Source organism: Cucumis sativus, chromosome 1 (assembly GCF_000004075.3).
Source record: "Cucumis sativus cultivar 9930 chromosome 1, Cucumber_9930_V3, whole genome shotgun sequence".
In the NCBI taxonomy this organism is placed as follows: domain Eukaryota; kingdom Viridiplantae; phylum Streptophyta; class Magnoliopsida; order Cucurbitales; family Cucurbitaceae; genus Cucumis; species Cucumis sativus.
The window spans coordinates 2,135,053-2,157,371 of NC_026655.2; the positions used below are offsets into that span (position 1 = coordinate 2,135,053).

A 22,319-nucleotide genomic window follows, 5' to 3' on the forward strand; every position below is an offset into this window, starting at 1 on the left:
AAGTAATTGTGGTAACCAAATGAAAGAATATTTTATTTAGTAAAAAAAGTAAGTACTTTTCGTTTTGAATTATATCATTTTTTGAAACTATTTACAAATCTCTTTAATGACCGATTTACACGTATGTCTATTATTTTACCAAAAACAATTTAAAGTAGCAAAATACTGGAGTAAAAATTTGAAAACTTACCGTAAATGACAAAACTATGCAAATATTTACAAACAAATGATAAAACACTGATAACATTGATAGACACTGATAAATAAATTGTAAAATTTTACTATATTTGTGGAAAAACAAGCCTTAAATTTGAAAATAATAATGCTTTAAAAAAAGTAATTGAGATGAAGAATGAGAATGAAATGGGTTTTCCTTGTTAAGAAGAATGGAATCAAAGAAAAGAAAGAAAAGGAAAAAGTAGAGTGAGATTTGTGGAATGGAGGAGAAGGGGAAGGGCAATTGTGGAAGGATGTGGTAGAATAATAAGGAAGGAGACAGCTGGCAGGGAAGTGGGGCAGAGGAAAGTTGTTGGATCCACATATTGTATTGTATTTAGTGTCGGTGGAGATTAAAATTATATGCTTCCTTTTCTTTTCTATTATTTGCATTTGATTTATTATGTCCATTTCATGCTTCTTCTTCTTCTTTTTAATTAATATCAAATCATTCAATTCTATACATTCATTTAAAGTTTAATTAGATTTTTGTGACTCATCAACTCAAACAAAATAAATAAAATTCCGCTTAGTCATATTTTTATTTTGGTTGAAGTTAAAGGAGCGACTGATCACTATTGGTTTAGAAGAAATCAAACCGACCACATTTTCTTTAAAATTACAAAAGGCTTATGACGATTGATTTGCCAAATTCAAGGTCGTTTGGTTTGCCAACTTCAAAAGTTATATAAACAATTCAACTTAAACGGTGTTACTATTGAAATTTGCACATTTATCAAGCAACTTCATCTTCTATCTTTAATTTTTACAATTATCGAATAATTCTACGTTCTTCTCTTCACTTTTGTTGAAAGATTTCATCTAACAACCCTACGACTCTAAACACAAATTTACTGATACTTCGAACAAAGTCAATCGAATTATATAGTTTATTCAACGATGTTGACATAATTGTTTAATATATAAATATAAATACACACTAAAATATTACCAAAAATTTTGGACCCATTTCATTCAAATCGACATTCCATGTCTAAACTCCTAAAAAGTAAACAGATGCAAAATCGACTTTCCAACTAAATTTTATAATCGAATGTTCAAATCGATCTCAACCATTGATAAGACAAGAAAAGACCTCCTTCAATCAATTCGTTAAATTTTTTAAAAATTTTGAGAAAATGTTGTTTGAAGACACTGGAGATTTTGATATATCGGTTCGAGTTTTGAATCTATATGACTCCTCGTAAATATTATTATTTTATTTATTTGGTTAAAGGACAGAATTTTCTTTATTTAATTATGAAATTGGAGTTAATTGTCATAAGATCGATAATGCATTTCAACATTTCTTTCGTTTTTCTTTATATGGATTTTGTGGACTATTTAATTAGTGGGAAATTTTATATGATTTTGCCGACACTCTTGTAGGCCATGTTATGCTTATGTTTGAAAAATGCTGGAAAATCGATTAATTTGGAAAAAAAATACACAATTGGATTCCAGCATTGCCTTTTTAACAATTAAATGTTGCTTTCAAATGTGCCAATAAAATCAATAAAAGTATATCAATAAATACTTTGGATAAATTTTAATTTAAACCTTCAATTCCACCGAACAAGAGTCTAAAAACAATTTTGAGCCAAAAAGTGATCTAAGAAACTCTACATAATTTACTAGTTTCATTTGTATCAAAATTTGCACAATTTTAAGGTTGATTGGTCCTAAATTAACCATGGTCAAAACTCACAAAATTTGAAATTGATATGTATTTGACATTTATAACAATTTTTCAATCAGAAAAAACAGAATACTTTTTCAAGTTAAAATTACAAGAGACTTCAGTTAGGAATGCTATTTGACAAAAATAAATTCAATGGATTGAAAATTCGAGTCGTTCGCCTAAATGAACTCGATTTTGCAATGTTTATTATTTGTGACATATGATATTAGGAACTAGGATCTAACAAGAAGTGGATGACAAACAATATATAAATCATCAAATAGTTGTAAAAAATTAATCCAGAAAAAGCAGCAGAATGCAGTGAGGGTTCAAGATTTGAGGTCAAATCCTACTAAGATCAGAATTTAATGAACTACTTACTACACAACTGGGTGTAACATGGAAGCACTTGGGAATAGTACAATCTTAACATAAAATTGCGAATGATGAGGTTCTGTTATGCTTCATAGTCTCAGCCTCTCAACTAATCTTTTGAAGTTGTACTTGTTGCATTTGATCTAAAATAGGAACTCTCTAACCCTATAAGTGCATCTAATATGTATTACGAGTGAACTGTTTTAATTCTCTATGACCATGCATCTTCTGTTTTCTTTATTTGTCGAATTCATAACAAATAACAAAAAGCATGGCAAAGGAAATGCATTCTTAGTAAAATGAACTGATATTCTCAGCAGTTCTCAATAAGATATCAACAGATTCAGACACAACATGAGATGTAAGAACTTGATCAAACTCGCCTGACCTGATGGCTGTCTGAAGATATCATTCCACAATTGGTCAGTTTTTCCATGGATAAGCCTGTAGTAAAACAACCATAATCGGCAGGATGGTCGACAAGAACACTGTGAGTCATCATCACCAAGCGATAACTGATTAAAGCAAAACCAGCTATATTTGTAGAAGTACTAGTAACTTCCATGTTCTAACTTCTCGGCGTCAGTTAAACCAAATATGAACAAGAAGTACCTTCATTTTACTCTATGTGGATTGATATTATGGCATTAACAACAATGCAACACTTTTTCAAGGTACATTTTCCTAAACCAACCTGGAATTTTGATCCACCAAAAGTTTGACCTTGTTCCTTTTGTCCAATATAATGGAATGACATGTCAGAGTTGCCATTTTCCTGTATCAGTTTCAGCTAAACACAACAGGGTAAAATAAAAAACCTCTTATTTCTCTGCTGCTAATATTGTAAAGGGAAGGAGGGGCAGATGCAAAAGAATGGATAAACAAACGTCAATTCATATGCATTAAATTCTAGTGCTACATCATCAAAATGCTCTACGCATTCCTCTTCTCGGTTTCTTGACAAAACTCAATCGAATTTGCTTCAGTCGTCGCCTCTTTCTCGCCATTTTCTCTGGCAATGTCTCCCTCTTCTTTGCAACCTTCTTATCCTTTGGCTTCTTTACATATTTCGGATCCACCTGATATGCTTTTGGAGTAACTGGTACACCCCGTTTTTGAGCTTCGTTAAAGAGTGAATTCGCTTTGTCCAAACGATTGTGGGCACAAAGTTTTCCCATCAATAGATCATATGTTTTAATCCCAGGTTCACACCCATCCTTCTTCATCTTTGCAAATACAACCAGTGCATGATCAATTCTCTCAATCCCACACAAAATATTCATAAACTCATAATAAGCCTTCTTATCAAGTGCATCTCCATATCCGACAGACTTCATCCTGTCAATCATTTCATCCCCCTCCCCCGTTCGTGCCGCTTGATACAAACTTCTAATCAATATGAGGAACGTTTCAGCATTGGGATGACATCCCCATTCCCCCATTCGATGAAACAAATTAACTGCATCAGTAGTTCTCCTAATCTTGCACAAATTATTGATCAGCACATTGAAAGTTTCGACATTTCGTGGAACCCCACGACAATCCATTTCCACCAGAATTTCCTCAGCTTCAGAATCAAGTCTAAACGGATCCTTTTTCCTACAAAGTTTGCAAACACAATCAAGCAAAGCATTATATGCGGTTGTCCCTAACTCGAACCCGCCCCTGTACATCTCACCCGCTAGCCTTTTAGCTTCATCAAGTTTCTCATTCACACACCATCCTTTGATCAGAGTATCGCATATTGCTTCATCAGGGAAAAATTCATTAGCCAAGTCTTTGACCATCTTTTCAGCATGGCTCCCGAACCCATTTTCACAAAGCTTCTCCACTACCATCCTAAGCGACTCTTTATCCCTCTTAAGCCCGTAATTCGTCTCCATCGTCTCAAAAAATGAGATCAACTTAGTGGGTCGCCCAGCACGAGCGAACCGATGAATAGACGACTTCAGGGTTTTAGGCCCATTGATCCCTAAACCTTTCGCAAGGACTTCCTGAACCGCATTGAAATCTTTTCTACGACCAAAGAAATCAACAAAATACGATATAGTTTCATCAGTGTGATGAAAATCAGGATTCGATACTAACCATTCATTAAACCCTAACACTGTACGGCCAGCTTCCGATGAGAGATTGAGTGTGTTACGAACCAACTCCGGATTCGGTTTAACATGCGAAAAGCTAAGTTGAAGACGCTGTGTAATGGGAAGAGGATCCGAATCAGGGTCTTTGAGAAGCTCAGATGCAAGTGATTGGGATGTTTGATCCACGTGATTGTTGACGGACTCGGAAGAGAACGAATGAGAAAGTGAGAGATACAAGGGAGAAGAAAACCTTAACGCCGCCCCATGATGTCGGAAATGGTGGAAGAGAGACGTCAAATTTCGATGTAAAAGAACCGTCCTAGCAGAATCTTTCAAGGAATTAGTAGAAGACGATGATAGAGATCGAAGAACTAAGGTTCGAAGTTGCAGATACGGTAATGGCGGCATGGTTGAGAGCTCTGAAAAATAAAAATGGAACTGAGCTCAGAAGAAGAAGGAAGCAAGAGGGAAAAACCTAAGAGACAGTTTAGATACTGGGCTGGGCCGATGATACGGGCCGATAATGTGTTATGTCTCACTCTCCATTTTCTTTTTCATATTTGAGAAATTTTCAAAACTATTATTAATCTAAAATTTTGATATTTTAATTTATTTTACATATTTAAGTTAATTTCTTAAATGTGAAGCAAGATAAAAAGTAACTTTTATGTTTCTTAAGAACTGTGTCTAAGCTCATCCCGACTAATATAAAGAAAATAAGTTCCACCTATATTGGATATTTGTAATAGAAAAATTTGATAGTTGCAAATTTAGTCATTAAATTTAAATTAATTAAGTATATAGTAATATTTTAAAAAATTTGTAAATATAGTAAAAGTTGTCAAACTCTATCAATGATAAAGTCTATCGTCGATAAACTATGTTGTAAATATTGGTCTAGCACTGATAGATCATACAAGATCTATCAACGATAATTTTGTTATATTTTGTAATTCTTTTAAAATATTATTATATCTTTAATTATTATTTCTCAAATAACCATCGATTACAACTACCCTAGAAAAAAAGAAGTAAGAGATAAAATAAAAAACGGCCCATAACTGGAGTTGAATACATTTTTGTTTAATAATGTTAGGAATAAAATGCACCTAAAAAGTTGAGGGAAAAGTTTTTTTTGGTTAAATATATATATTTTTTATATATTTAGGTAATCTTTCAAATATAATAATAAAAAAAACAATTCTGTAACGATACTTACTTGGCTTAGCTTGCAAAAATCAGAAGATCATGCCTAGCTTGCAAAAATCATGACCCCTAGTGATATATATATGTGACATGAGATGTATGTTGGTCTCGCTATTCAAATTTAGGTGTCAAATAATCCGAGATTATTGAGGTTCTTCCTAGATCTACAAGAAAAGCTACCTACCCATAAGGTAGTTTGTAAATCAAAACCGTGCATGTTGATACAAATTATAAAATTCATACACATATACAAATAAAACCCAAATTATTGCTTTTGTGAAAATGTAAGGTTCAAGTTGATACAAATATTGTGTTTTAAATGGATTCAAATCATAAAATTCATGATTTAAGTTGATACAGTTTGTAGTTTATAGTTTGAGATTCAAGTAGTTATGGATGCGAAAAAAAATCTTACATCTCACATGACTTCACACCATACTCTGCTATCTTTTAAGAGTGAATTAAAGTATAAAAGTGCAGTAGACATAGAAATCAATACTCCTCAAAACTATTAAACATGTAAAACGTCCAACATTCTATATCAACTCATCTTCCTATACTGAGTATGAAATTTGCAATGGATATATGTATTTCAAAAATTAAAATAAAATTATATTCCATTCAAATGCAAATAAGCTTTAAAAAAAGTATAAATCTAATCAAACATTTTTCCTTGATATATACCAAAACTAAAGAAACTTTTAAACCTACTAACAAAATTATAAATTTGTTCCTTCCAAAATGTTCGGTAGAGAACCAAAATTCAAGCATTCTATTTGACAAACAAAATTCTTCTTCTTTTGATCCTTTGATATGATCCTCTTCTTTTTAGTCAAAGGATTATAGAAGCAAAAAAAGTCCCAATAGATTAGAAATAATATCTCTCCGTCTTCGAACATTTTGATGAGCTCAGGACAACTCCATTGCTTTGAAATATCACTAATAACAAATTTTCTAATCCACAAATCTAGCTCTTGCATACTCCAAACTTGAATCGTCAGGTCATCTTTTTCCCAATTGGCATAAATGGTACCATTAAATGGATGCATCTTACCTTCCCCGGCGTGAACTTGCAAGATTGCACTCATTTCAATTTGTTTCGGTTTCAACATCCAGAGCATATATGACATACTTTTTCTCTTCCTTTTCACATTTTTCTTTTCCCAACCAATAGATGATTCCATTCAAGTAAACACCACCATCGCGAACAACAATATCATATGAGAGGTTGTGAAGATGCCTCCATTGGTTATGAATAGGGATGTGGTTGGTTCCACTTCTACCAAAAGTAAGAACTTCCATCATGTAGTAATCTTATAGTCTAATTAATTGCTATATTGTTATTTAATTTTAGACTGATTATTTAATTGCAAAGTTATTTAAAGTCATTTCCTTGTTATTTAATGAAAAATATAGAGATAAAAAGTTATTTAAAGGAGCATTTTATTAGACATTTTTTGAAAGTAAATCCATAAACCTCTAAAATTATTTGTTTCCTATATATGTTTTACCAATATTTTTAAAAACAAGTTTTTGAAAAGTAAGAAAACACACATATATATATATATATAAAATTTCAAGAAGACTATAATATTCATCAAAAACTATTTCAAAACTCTGAACTTGCTACAACTTTTATTAATTTATCTCCATCATTTTTTTATTTTTTGTTGCGGCCTACAATGTTTATTATTTCCTTTTCAAACTAAAACAATTTATATCTTAAACATAATTTGTATCTCAATATAACCTTCATCTGAATGATTATGAAAGAAATTATTGGTACGTAAAGACACCCATTATTATATTGATAAGGAAGAAAGTAACATCTTTAGAAACTGAAGGAGTGCCCTGCTATGTTAAACACGTCGTCTTTCTTAGTATACAGATTTGTTCGTATAGCCTTATCATGTGAGCAAAGCTAAATTTCTCAAGCAGAGCAGCTCAGTTTGTCCAATTCAAAATTGAATTATGTGTGTGTGGTTTTAATTTAGAGCTTTGTTTTGTGTTCAAGTGTAAGCTGCTGCCTCAATATCCTTCTCATAACCTTATTTGTTGCAGTCCTTGGAAGGGAAGGGTACGGAACCACACGATGAACCTATCAAAATTACATGATATCAAGTGAAATCATCAAATGTAATTGGAATTTGAAAGCGAGGTTTTGAAATTGTTAAAATCAATTTTATGTTTAGATGTATTTTTCATAGTATTGAAATTGATTTTGAAAGAATAAACACGTTTTGAGTGATTTAGACCATTTTAAAATTACTCTCAAACTCAAATGAGGTAAGTAGAAATCCTACCCTGAACAGTGGATTGAGGTTTTTCTGGATAGCTGAATTGAAAGACTGCTTTAACTTGTCTAAATCTATGCTAGTTTCGCTTGGATTCTTGAACACAATTGCAATCACCAACCTTTCGGGGCCACCACCCTGCGGTGGTACCCCGATGGCAGCTGTTTCAAGAATGCTGTTGTTGACTGTATTGCAGATTCGCTCAATCTCGACCGAACTCACCTGCATGATGAGGATAAGTTGAGTGATTTGGATATTTAAACCTCACGTTTAAAGATAATATTGATCCTCTGACGCAGGATTTTAAGTACTTCACAAAATTTGTGAAGATATAATTTTTTATTTGGAAAAACAATCAGAACCTACACTCAATATTCTCCTTTCACATATTTAATTATAAAAGTAGGAATTAGATTTAGCTTCCTGCAAGAATTTAAACAAACAGAACTATAATCTCTATGGTTCCATCATTTTTTAAACTAAATATCAAATAAAATGTCGAAGTTCTTCTGCATGGCATGACCATATATAGCTGTCAGTATTGAGCCTCAGCAAAAAGATTCTTTTCACCCGGAGAAGTTGAAAGAAAATTACCTTTATGCCTCCAAGATTCATTGTATCATCTGCACGACCATGTGCCCGATAAAATCCTCGAGGAGAACGCTCAAACAGATCTCCATGCCTTCTCATTAACTGTTAAGAAAGTGACCGGAAAATGGTAACATTCAAGTGCAAGTAGCATTTCTTTAGCAGTAAATCTGAAAATTGGCTTACCATTCCATTCCAAATGGGCATTCCCTTGAAATAGATATCATAATGGTCAGCATTCAAGAGACTGCTAGAAGCTCCAAACATGAAAGGTCCGAGCGCCAATTCGCCAATTCCTGGCATATTTTGTGGCTAAAGAGGGAAGAAGACAAAGACAAATGTTGAGTTTAAGAACTCAAGTAACAATATTTAACATACAGGTTACAGACCCTTCAATTTGATGCATGGAAAATTGAGAGAATTAGCAAAGAAACTCTAGAAGCTTCATAACTAAGAGTACCATATTTCAACACCATCATCGTTTTACATTTCACTGAAGCTAAAGCGTGGATTACTCAAAAATAAACAAGAACAAAGGAGAAATGAAAAAATGCAATCTTTCTTAAAACAAACTAAGGGAAAACAACAACGACGACGAAAAACCAAGCTCTTCTTGAGAAAGTATCAAAATTTTCCCATAACTTGTTAAGTTATATCAATTGTCACCCTAAACTTTCAATTTCATTAAATGACAACCATGCAACCTAAATTTAGATATGTGTTGTAATCTTTTAACTTAAGATGTTCGGCAACTTTTATACTTTGATAAAATTTCATTTGAGACTTAATTAAAAAAGTATTATCATGTGCATTCAATGAATTATATAACGTACACAGGATACAAATTTGATAAATTTTCAAAGAAGACAATATTAGAGCTAAAAATTTGTTAAAATTTGTGAGTTTTAACAAAGCTATTCAATGACTAATTTGTGTAAAACTTCAAATTGTGCCTAACTTGATATTATCGATTGCATTAACTAAGGCTAAGGTACAATTTAAAGACATTAAAAGTGTATGGTGAAAGTCGATGCTTGACCAAGTTTAATTAGTGTTATTTATTTTTATTTTGTTTATTATTTTTTTTAATAAAGCAGCCCCACTCAATGCTATTGACACTAATCAGCCTACATTGGGATGAAGAGCTGTTCTTACAATAGGAGAACCATCATCGCCAAGAATAAAGAGACTGCACCCCATAGCTGGTGTGCTAAACGCCGCCAATGCCTGAGCCTGCAACATTGACCCTGTAACAAATCCACCACCAATCTCCGTCCCACCACAATATTCGATGATAGGCTTATAGCAAGCTCTTCCCATTAGCCATAGGTATTCATCTACGCTAGATGCTTCTCCAGTGGAGGCAAAACAACTAGAAGTTGCACCAGAAAAGAAATGAAAGAAATTGAACTAAAATAATGACAGTTTTAATCTTGAGGCTCACAGAGATAACGATTCTATAAACAAATTGAAAGTATGAATAGTAAGCTCACCGGATGGAAGACCAATCATAACCTGATGTGCAGTTTGTACTTTTCCATGAACGGACAATACTTGGAATCACCCCAAGCATTGTTGTTTTAGCATCCTACAGAGGACAGAGATCGTGAGACGAAAAACATTACCGCCTGATATATTTATTAGTTAAAACTACAATTGAAAGTTTAATGTAGTTGCTTCAAAAAACAGGCTTGTGTATAAAGTTTAGAGTTTTGAGCGAAGTTTACCTGTATAAATTTAACAAATCCAGAACTAAGTGGGGATCCATTGTATAATGCCATGGAAGCCTTGTTTAATAATGAAGCATAAACTAACCATGGACCCATCATCCACCCAAGATTAGTGGGCCAAGCAACAACATCACCTTTATGAATGTCCATGTGGCACCATGCATCGGCTGCAGCTTTCAAAGGTGTTACAAGTGTCCATGGAATTGCTTTTGGCTCTCCTGACCAACAAACAAACACAATTGTCAAGCTTAGAAGCATGAGAACAACTATGGTTGTTAATGGTACATCCTAAGACGATAATTTAGAAGGTTGGAAAGCCATGCTAGGAACATAAATTTGTAAAATTTAAGCTCTAAAGAGCTAAATAATCTTGTTCAAGCACTAAGGTCGTTCAAGAAAGGTTTCTTTGATATCGGCTCCATTATTTTCAACGTTCAGCCTACTTTGAAGTCACAATTCATTATTGAAGTCTGACAGTCTACAAAACAATAAAAGATATCTGATGTTTGTGAAGGTGTGAGTGGACAAGTTAGATTATTCATGATGAGGAAAAAGGGGAGAAAATACTAAAACTTCGAATACTGAATTAACCTGTTGTTCCTGATGAAAAAAGAATATTTGTAAAAGATTCCGCTGATTGTTCCACTGCATCAAACTCCACTCCTCTGTAATAAGCATATTAAAAAGATATTAAATAATACAACGGCAAGACTTTAACAATACCCAACATCAAACAAAATAAATCAAGTACAATTTGGAGCGCTCAATAGATGTGTGAGTCCTATAGAATTTTAAAGAATAGGTAGTTCATAGAGAAAGGAAGGTTCTAATGCAAGATAAAGCTGATGAAACATTGCAAAGAAGCATGGAGAAAAGATGCTATTTCCCCTTCAATTCTTCAAAGCATCCATCACGCCCTCATCTTATGGGTTTTTCTAAATATCTAATTTGATACTTTCCAGTAACTTGAACATGTTAAGATTTAAATAAGGAACCTCCTAGAACTTAATGCCTGCAGAAGCAGTGCAGACAAACACATCATGATAAAGGGGAGAATATAGCACCTAAATTTCAAAATGGGTAAAGATCCTGGATTCATGAATATAAGAAACCTATCATCAATTTATTATTATTTTTTCTTTTGAAGAAATCACCAAATGAACTTGAATAAACGAAATAATTCATACTTCAAATCTTTGACTTTGTCCAGAAAGGCATGCCAAGAAATATCACCATCTCGTAGTTTCATGCTAAAACCAGTGCTATTGGTCGGAATTACGATTGCCAGAGGTGCCTGAGCATCTACAACTCGGCTGCAATGTTGAACAATTACATGCGCATTTCAGTGTAAAGGAAAAGCAAAAAGACCAGGTTCTGAACTCCATGAAGAAGAAACTGTAACCTCACCTATACAAGGGTATACTTTTATCCCCACGAATAATAAGATCCTGAATAAAAGTACGAAGGTTTTTGTTAGGATTCAATTAGAAGAAAAAGAAAAATATTGTAACTACATAGAAAATGATATTAACCATCCCTCTGACCCACCAAGTAATTACAATTATACAACTAAAATTCAACAATATATTCCCTGTTAATACTCTTTTAACAGTAAGCGTTGAAAATTTTGAGTAAAGAAAATAAAATTTATAAGTATAGAATCATAATCAATAAATAACATATAAGAAAAAATGATTCTTTGATCAACTGAAATATAACTTGACTGACTGCTAGAAAGAACAAAAATAATCATAGAACTATTTATGCACAGTTGATAACCTCAAATGGAGGAGGAAAATAAATATTGCAGAGCATGTTAATTTTATCATGGTATTGATTCATAACAGATCTCACAGGTGCTTTACAATTGACAAATCTTAATGATTGAATGTTGGCCCGGGACGAGGTAACCAACATCATCTCAAGATCACATCTCAAAGCACAATTTAATGCCTCTGCTTTGTGCAGCATTAGACTAACCATGACTTGCTAAACTTAACACGCACTCAGAATTCATTTCAATCACATGAGTAAAAGGCTGTGTGAAGTAGGGAAGCTCTTTAGGTTTTAGCTAGATTGAACAAAACTCATTGAAAGAAGCCCACTGAAAATTCCAACCAGCTTAAACCTTTCACATCCAACATTGGATACAAAAAACCACGAGAATTAAACCCTTTCAAGACCTGCTAAATCTTTTTTCAAAGGAAGACTAGCACTTACCTGTGTAAATATAGCTTTTGCTTTTGATATATCAAGTCTTGTGGATATTTCACGTGCAGCAAAACTATCAGCTATGGAGACAACCACATGACCAGCAAGAACTATAGCAAGATAGATGACTACAGCATTGACATTCATTGGCATATCAATTGCTATTGCAGTTCCTTTCTCAAAACCTATTGAGTTGAGAGCATGTGCAACTAACCTACAAATTTAAAACCAACAAAATTATTTTATGGGAAAGTATATTTAGTGATGTGCCAGTATTGCAATATATGAGCCAAATATACTTACAAAACACTATTGCAACCACAAGAATAATTGTCAATATTTCTCCGGTGCAGAGTATAGTAGCATGAAAAAGTCTTCCAATAAATTTAAAAGTTAAACAGATTGACTTACCACTAAATATACTCCGTTATCATCTCTCAAATTCCACCATCACCAAATGTACAAGATACAAATCATAAACAGAAGAAGGTCATGCTAAGACAAAGGCTGTTATCCTGCTGATATGCAGTACTTAATTCTAAAACCTCAGATGAGGAATCTACTAGTCTGTTATGATGAAAAATAAGAGCTGATGAGGTAGATAGTAATATACCAAACCTCAGCACGCAATTCTCTAAGTGTCAATCTCTTCAAAGGCAGATCATCATATCCTTCATCACGCCATATGATTGCTACATCATCCAAACTTCTGTTCTCATTTAAAGATAAACAATCTTTAGCCGGATTAAACACTGCTCCAGGAAGCCATTGGCCACCCGGGCTTGAAAATTTGCTTTCTGGAGAATCATTTATTTGCAAGATACAGTTAGGAGGCTTAGAAAATGTTATATTCATCTCATCTAGGACAGTTCTCCAATAGACCTGACAGAAAAGACAAGAAAATGTTGCACCTTTTGAACTACAATTTGAACCGAAGCATTTTAGAAACAAAGTTGGATCTTGTGAATACCTCGGGGTTTGAAACTGAAAACTCCTGGAAAGAGGAGAAGCTTGATAAGGGGTCGCTATAACTTGACCCCATAAATTCTTTGCCTCGCTTCTCCAATAGCTTGCCGACATTTGTGAACACTGCATTCTCCCTAATTTTGAAGATGTATCAAATGAGATTTTCACAACATTTTGTGTTAATAATCTGAGTAGAAAATTATTGCAGGCACCTTAACATCCCATTCGACATTATCATAACTACAATGCTTTTTAATTCAAAAAAGCAAGCTAGTATTTGATTGGCCCCATAGCATAGTCCAGAAGCTGATATTAAGATTATTTGATTGGCCCCATAGCATAGTCCAGAAGCTGATATTAAGATAATAATCTTTGTTTAAAAGTACCATATTAAATCAACGTGAACTTCAATTTTAAAATCAATTGACAATCAGAAGAGTAACTCATATATCTTATAAAAACCATGAGGTTCGCAAATTTTTCAATGAACAAAAGTATAAAGTTGGAGCAGTGCGCGAGTGCCTACTAATAACAAACACAATTTTGAGTCCAGGACACCTCTCAATTCGACAATATACTATCCTAAGCTAACCATTGGAAACTTGCACGGTAAAGCTAATTGATAAGCAATCAGCACATAGCTATCTCGAAAACCAATAACTTAATTTAGAAAATCTAAAGCATTCAGTAAAACTCACGGTTCAGGAATCCAAGCAGGCGGATCCGGACCAAAGTTTTTGTAACAACCGTAATACATCATTTGATGAAAGGAGAAGGGAAGGTCGGGGGTAAGGAGTTTCTTGGATATATGGAGCCAAGTCGCAGGAGTTCCATTCCCATAAGTACGAATGATTTCCCCCAAACTTCCATGGAGTTGCTTGGCAAGTTGAGAACCAACTCCGAGAGCTTCGATATCAATCACAGTAATGGAATCCAGAGGTTTGTAATCCATTGGTGATTTAGAGAGAGATAAATGCTAAAGAGAAACCATTACACACCACCTAACCGCGAAGAAGAAGATTGAAGAAGAAGTGAAATCGTGTGTTTATGAAATACTTCAAAATTTAACCAACGTAACAACGAAAATTACCTTGAATAAGAGTTTCGATGTTACTGTTTAGTGTTTGCCGTTGGATGGTTGATCTCGTCCAAAGATTGATAGAATAAAATAGTTTTACCAAAATGAAACTCATATGTTACTTTTTGTCAATTTTCCAATCATATTGGATGATCACAAGATGGTTGGTTCATCAACTACGCAACTCGAATCGAAAATGATACAATCAAATTGAATTTTTCTCAAATTTCGAGCCCGCTGAATCTTATCTTACTCCTCCCTTTTATATTTTATGAAAAAACTTTAAAACATTTTTAAAAATAACCAAACAAACTAAAATATTTATCACATATAATAAAATTTTAAATTCTATTTAGGAATTAAATATCAAAACGGTGCTGCTTTTAAAACTTATTATCAAGATCCGATAGTTTTGAAACTTTTTACGTAAATACGGTTGATTTTGACGTTTTTAAAAATAAAAAATAAAAATAACAGACGAGAGTGTTATAATTAAATAAATAAATAAAACGAAAAGGAACCCTCTTGAAGAATAGGAAAAGCGATAAAGAAAGAAGAGATGGACGCCCTCTTCACCTTTTATTTAAAAAGTTTTCTTTTCTATCATTTAAATAAAACTTATTTAAATCCTTATCTTTTCTATACTTTTCTTAATCATTCACCTTTTGAAAAAGGTAAAATTTGTTTTTTAATTATTACATATATTTTAAAATATTTTTTTAAAAAAATTGATTTGAAATATTTTAGAATCATTATTAATATTAATATGTTTATATAGAGCGAAAAAATAAAAAAGTGAATAAAATATCAAATTTGATCTTACCCTACTAAATATTAAAAAACTTATATCCTAATTTTGGTAAATTTAATGTAAATCACTTGTAATAGTTCCATATGAGTTATTTAATAATTTGTTACTTTTTTTCTCCTATTCAATTTCCTTACAGACTTAGACAATGTAATGTGAGGGTACCAAATCTAAATGATCTTGTTAAACAATCGTTTAGATTTATAATGAAAAAAAGAATAAGAAGATGACATCGAAGATGAGAAATGACACCGAAGGAAAAGAATTATGAAAAATGAGAGAGATGACATCTTCTCTTCCATGATTTTACTGGTATGTATTACAATTTATGTAAGAAAATAAATAGTGGTTTTTCACACTAATGTTAGAGGTGTGAGTAACAAAGATATTTTATATGTTCTATTACAAGGCGACGATAAAGTACTAATGATATTTTCAAGCTATGCCAAAATAACAATAATTCTTTTGGACGCATCTATCTCTACGAGGTGGACAAAGTTAGGAACCATGACATCATTACATTGAAATGAAAAATTAAATTGAAACTTAATTAACGTTTTCTTACTTTAAGTAGAGCATTAGAATCTCTAATATCTTTTTTATCGATACATGTTCTATGTTGATAAATAAGTACATGTGTTTGTGTGGTAAAATTAATATTTTCTTTAGTTTATTCTAGGTTTTGTAATCTGGATGTGTACTCGGTGACTCTAATTTGGAACTTTTTATCTGGGTGGGTTCTGCTTTCTTTTTTCTTTTTTGAAATATGTGATGTTTTGCTTTTGGAAAACAATACTCCATCCGTTCTTGGTGAGGAGATTGCTTCTTCTGATTTAATTGTTTGATTAATGCGTGTTTTGTTTTAAACAAATAAGATAAGTATTATGTCTAGAATTTCGTGTCTATCGTATAATTCTATATTCTTATCATCTTTTTTAAATTTCAATAAAGTTATTTTTTTTCTATTTTCAAATATAACAAAATATCACGATTTATATATAAGATAGACTCTGATTGACCATTATCTATGTCTATCTATATCATGATAGACACATATAATTGTAGATTGTGATAAATGTTCTATTTTATCACGTTTTCATTTTTTTTTTATGATAGACACAAAATATCACGTTTTCTTCTTCTTCTTTTTTTGGGAGAATATGTTCTATTTCGTTAATATGTATATGTTATCATTTTTTAAAATATATATGTCTAATAAAAAACTTTCTTCCATTTGAATGAAACTCATCTATTCCAAGATGGATGAGGATTCTCTATGTCCAAAAACAAACAAAATAAAAACTTACAAGAAAATTGTATGCTAATCGAAATTACTTTTAATAGCCAGTTGAATCTTTCATTCTCTTATACGAATCAATACATCTTGTTCTTAAAATGTTCTTTTTTTCCGAATGTCTAAATTGATCAAAGTTCATTGATTGATTTTAAGTTAATATACCGATTAATTAGAAAAGGGTAAAATTCTTCAAATTTTAATAAATTGCAACTGAAAAAGAAAAAAAAAACAAAAATTGGAACAAAATGCAACTAAAACTCAATTAAGGGCCCGATTGGTAACATTTTATTTCCATGTTTTCTGTTTTCATTTTTTAAGAAACAAACGTGTTTGGTAACGTTTATTGTTTCTCGTTCTAAAAAAATAAAAAAACTTTTTCATTTTATAAGAAATTATTAAAAGAAAAGTTTCTTCCCTTTAGTTTCTCAATTATTTATATTGGTTTCATTTTCCTCTCCATGTAATTTCCTTTTTATTCCTCTTATCTTCGTCATCTTCTCCAAATAATAACTCATTCTCTTCCTTTTTGCTGGATATAGGTTTTCACTCGATTGATGAGTTTTCATCAAATCTATGTTTTCATTGTGATTTATGTTTATGTTATTATTTTTATTTGAACACGAGAAATTCATGAGTAAACTTTTGATAACTTAATTTTTTTTATATTTAATGAACAACGTATATTCGTGTTTAATGTTCAATTGAATTAGATATGAATAAAATACCTAAATAAAATAAAAAATGAATCTAGAAGAAAATAAAAACAAAAAACAAAAACACAGTTTAAAAGAAACAACAAACAAGAAACGGCCAAAGTTATCACATATTTTCAACTGAAATCGGAAACTAAAATGCTATTGAATCTGATCTTAACATATCTGCTAACTCAGAGGTTTGTTCTAACGTTCTACTGCCAGTTGCCGTCTCAAAATCCTTCTCATAACCTCATCTCTTGCAGTTCTTGGAAGGGAAGGGTAAGGAACCCCACGGTGAACCCTATGACGATGCATGCACATCGAACATGGAATTAAGTTAACTCACCAACACTAATTATTCAAAAGATCGATGAACGATTAAGCAAGACTTTGCTTTAGACACCATTGAAATGGAAGTTTGATTGTACAAAAGGTTTCCAATACATGTAAAAAACCCACTCAAAGAAATTGCAAGTCTAATTCCATGAAATTTAACGAATCATTACCGGATTAAGTTAAGATTTTAAGATTGACCACCTTTATTTCCACTAGATTTAGGTGTTGGAATCGATCGGCAACTGAAGTGCAAAGTTCTTCTTGGTCCTACAAATTTCTAATGTAGGGATTTGAACACCTTCACAATCAAGTCGCTTTGTTGGAAATGCATTCGCGAATACCAAAGCGAAAAGAAGATTGGAGCTTCGAAGTATAAATCTCTGCTGCCAATGAGAGACTCCATGGCGTAAAGGTACAGTGGTCGATGAGCTCTCAGAATGTGATGGATGATAGAAACCAATTGATCCTTCTTAGGCTCTGGATATTGAGAACTCGCACAAAGAGGATGCAAATTCATGGGAGCTCTCTCAACCTTTTCTTATTGCAATTTAATTTCTTGAATCATGATCCTAGAACCTCAAACTATTCACACACATATATACATTGAGTATAAATATTAGATATCTTATAGCGTTTGGAGCGAATAGTGACTTCTTAAGATTATAATAGTCCGAAGATTAGTAGTTTGCTTTTGAGGTGTAGACTATTATCACAACTTTTGTCGGTTTACTTACTTTTGTGGTAGCTAGAATTTCCGTTTTGGCTTGGCCTTCTTTGATAAATATTTAGAGTTTAGTGAGAGAGGAGATATGAGAAAGAGAAGTTTAGTATTATCATGATCACCGGCAGATTTAGTATAGACCCGGGGGCTCGAGTCCCTCCCAACTTTATTGTCTCAATTAATATTTAATATTTGTAAACAGTTTAGTGGTACTTATGCTTGTTAACCCTCTTCCAACCGGAGTTCAAGTCTGATCATGATACTAGGATTAGGAAGGGCCAAGCATGGAGTGGGCAGTCTTTCACTCTAATCCTTGCGACAAAAACCTAAATAAATATCTCAAAGAAAAGATCTAGAAATATTCTAGGTTTTCTTCGGGTTTAAAGAACTGTGAAATTCAAATAAGAAGAATATAAGAAATATCTATAATATTTGTAGAATCCAAAACGAACATAGAAAGATCCTTTTATTTGGATTCCAAGGATCTTCCAAATGATTGTCTCATGCTTTTACATTTGCTAACTGGAAGTGGTTAAGGTATATTGGTTTTCACATTGCACAAATATAATTCGAACGTAAAAGAGCCCTCTAAACCTCTAATTCATTTCATATACATCAAGTTTGAGTGTTATATATATGTTACGGATTGATCAAATCAGGCTCTAAAAAAACTCATGACTGGTGCATTCTAGAGAAATGTTCTGCTTGCTGTCTTTGTTCTGAAAACGAAATTCTCAGAAAATGTGCATGAAAGTCAGGGCTTTGAACATCTGGAAACTCCAAGTCACCAAATAACCAAAGCCCAAGATCACTAAGCTTGAAAGTTTACAGGAGAAAACTCAAAGAAAGTCAACTGTTTCACCCTCTCTTTCTATTGGAGATGGGTTTGGATCCCATTGCATCACCATCCAATGTATGTACACCCTCTATTGCCTCATATTCATTCACTGAAAAAATATGCTACATGTAAATTTTACAAAAGTTTATAGCATTTTCTTGGGAGGGATAGTACAATGTGACATGTGAGCCTGAATTTTAGTTCAATTCAAGTCAAATTTTAGTGTTACTGAATCTAGTCTCTCTAGACCAATGCAGCAAAAGGTATTGAACATCAGCGGAGTTGTTTTTGCTCCAGTGAAGGGCTTTTTTATGTATTCATATTTGGGAAGCCAATTAAACCCAAAAGTAAAATTGTAAGTAGAGTTGATAGCCTAGTAATTTTGAAATTAGGAGGCTTTTGTTATGACAACTTCTGATTATATCAATCACTAGACCCTCCAATATCAATAGTCACAATTCCAAGGGAGTGTTAGAGGAAATTGCCTTGTAATTGAAGACTAAGAATTTTAAATGTACGATGATGATGAGCCTTAGTCATCAAACACAGAGACTTTCATTTTAGAAACCAAAAATCCAGCAAACAGTTCTTTCCATTTTTTGATAAGAAATAAATTTTGATGATGTATGAAATTTACAAAATTTGTTTCTTATCAACCATACAAAACCCTTAAACCTATTTTGCTTAGCTAGTTAGCTAAAAGGCCTTTCCACCCATAACTAAAAAACAATACATACTAAAACAGTAATCCTGATTAAGTCATAAGTCTCATATCAAAGGCTCAAAACATAAACACTTAAAATAAATCATACTTGCAAAACAATTTCAACAGTAAATTTTTCTAGCAGAGCATTTAGCAAAAGTATACATCAGTTAGTTTTCGTTCCTTGAAACTCTGCTGCTGCGTTCATCTTTTGTTTATATGTGAAAATTGAAAGCTAAATTAGCTTCTTAGCTCTTGAACGGTTGATTGGTCTTAGAGGTAAAGTGAGGATATCTTGATTAGATCACAAACTCTCCACAAAGCATAAGTAGGCCCCAAAAACAATCTGTGTTAGACTTAGCTCCTTCTTGTATGTGTGGGACACCCTCATGAAGCTACTACAGTATCAAGGGTAGCCACCTTTAAATCAACAATGTTGTTGAGAATATTTTACTACACATGTCCAACATTGTAAAGTTGATCTCTGAATACAAAATATTTAAAAGAATAATGCATGCAAAAGGACAATATAAAAGCATCTTACAATTTTTTTTATGGTTTAGCCAATCATATATGATTGTTTCACTTTTACATTCATACAGTACTAAAGTTTTATTAATTTATTTTACTATCCCATTAAAAATACCTTCAAAAGTAATTAAACAAGAGCATGTTCTTAGGGAGACTCTTCACTAGCTAGGTGACAAAAATGAGAGAACAGGTGAAGAAAGCAGGTGGGGAGTTTCAAATTTTGAAGTAAAGCAGGTGAAGATGAGCACAAAGTCAGATAACAACATCAGGGTCCTGTCTGTTTTTGGGCTTTTGAGGTGGGAGTTTTGTTTGGAAGCTGTTGGAATTATACTCTCAAGGTATTTATCTGAGTTAACATCAATTAATTTATTATAATCATTCATTTATTCACATATAGTTTGTCAGTCTCTCCTAATTTGCTTTGGAGCTTTCTCCAACTACTTGAACTATATAATATTAATCAACCCCAGCTCATCAACTTGGCAAGTTGTAAGTTTTCTAACTAATTCCCTCTCTCCCTCTCTTTCTTATTTACACATACCATAATCCCTCCTTCTCAACACATCTTTTTTCTATTGATTGATATAAATTCATCCAACCACGTCCTTTTATCTATAAATCTTTCCTCAAACAACTACTTGAACATATTTGGATGGATTTTCTTCGAAAAATACTTTTTAAGCACTTAGAAAATTAGTCTAAGTAAGCCTTCCATTATTGATTATTAATAAATGGTAAGGGTGTGTTTAGATTGACTTTTTTGTTTCCAAGATAACCAAAGTGATCGAAATAGAGGATCATTGTTTTAATACAATCCAACAAAATAGCTGAAGGTTTTAAGGTAACTTTTTCAAGGTTGATATCAATCTGCAAGTACTTAGGTTGTCCTACACTCTTAAGGCTTTCTGCTTGTCCAAATTAGCAAGTACAGAGAGAAGCTAAGGGACCCATATTCCTACACTAGTTTGCCAATTTATATATTATGGTTTTTGAAGGACATCAGTTCTTTAGCTAACAACAATAATCATTTTACCTAATCTCAATAGTAACTTTGATCTCTCCTCTGTCATTTTAAGAACTAGCTTCTGACACCTACATGGTTTTTGTAGCATCTTAGTACTGCTCCTTAGGTAAATATAAATGTGTAGAAATGTATTTAAAGGTTCTCCGAGTTTGTTTGAATCTATTTGGAATGACTTTTCAAATGCTTAAACACGTTTTAAAAAAATAATGATCGATTTTTTTTAAAATAAAAAGGGAAATGTTGTCCTACTAAGGGCTTGGACACCACTAAGCTTTTGGTATGTGTTTACTCCATGAAAAGAGATTGTTTCTCTTTTTTTTTTTGTGAGTATAAAATTTCCTATTCTTCAATATTATATAATATATACTTATTATTTCAAGAGAGAGTTTATAAAAACTATTTCAGAAAATAAAATAATAATATTAATTATAAAAACAAAGACTTTACTTTGTTATTTTCGTATGCTTTTTTTCTGTATTGTTTCTTAAATCAACTGTTCATACACAATTCATTAGCAAATTTTCTTACCTACCATAGTATTTGAATAAAAGTACAGATAACACAATGAAAATTTATCATTAGTCACCACTTTCTTAGGAATTAATTTCCTACAAGCTTCATTTGAGACTTAAATGTTGTAAGGTCAAAAGGGTTGTTGCATGAGATTAGTTGTGATAATATGGACACTCATGGTTTTATATATATATATATAACAATAAGAAAAAGGATGAAGATCATTTTAATGATAGAGGGAAATGCACATGATCTGATCCCAACCCAAGGGAAAGAACCTCCCCAATAAGACAATAAACAAGTAATTTAATTTTTAGTTAGAAGCATTCTATAAATTCCTTTGCAGCCTATGATATTCAGTGGATGCTATTTTGCTGACACCTAGCTCCTGCTGCTGCCAACCAAACCTTTTTTCTTTCCATTA

General features: G+C 32.4%; 2 protein-coding genes across 2 annotated transcripts; both read right to left on the reverse strand.

Moving 5' to 3' along the window:
* Positions 1-2,544: 2,544 nt before the first annotated feature.
* LOC101213658 (pentatricopeptide repeat-containing protein PNM1, mitochondrial) lies at positions 2,545-4,811 on the reverse strand. The gene has a single exon (XM_004138170.3). The coding sequence runs from the start codon at positions 4,762-4,764 to the stop codon at positions 3,196-3,198; it is 1,569 nt and encodes a 522-aa protein (XP_004138218.1). The 5' UTR covers positions 4,765-4,811; the 3' UTR covers positions 2,545-3,195.
* Positions 4,812-7,341: 2,530 nt separating this feature from the next.
* LOC101213902 (probable acyl-activating enzyme 17, peroxisomal) lies at positions 7,342-14,600 on the reverse strand. Its single transcript, XM_011650372.2, has 15 exons — positions 14,442-14,600; positions 14,050-14,352; positions 13,356-13,485; positions 12,999-13,267; positions 12,395-12,599; positions 11,582-11,622; positions 11,362-11,487; positions 10,766-10,839; positions 10,172-10,392; positions 9,938-10,032; positions 9,600-9,816; positions 8,631-8,756; positions 8,451-8,549; positions 7,866-8,078; positions 7,342-7,660 (listed from the first exon to the last, which is right to left on the reverse strand). The coding sequence occupies exons 2-15, from the start codon at positions 14,301-14,303 to the stop codon at positions 7,553-7,555; spliced, it is 2,178 nt and encodes a 725-aa protein (XP_011648674.1). The 5' UTR covers positions 14,304-14,352; positions 14,442-14,600; the 3' UTR covers positions 7,342-7,552.
* Positions 14,601-22,319: the final 7,719 nt, after the last annotated feature.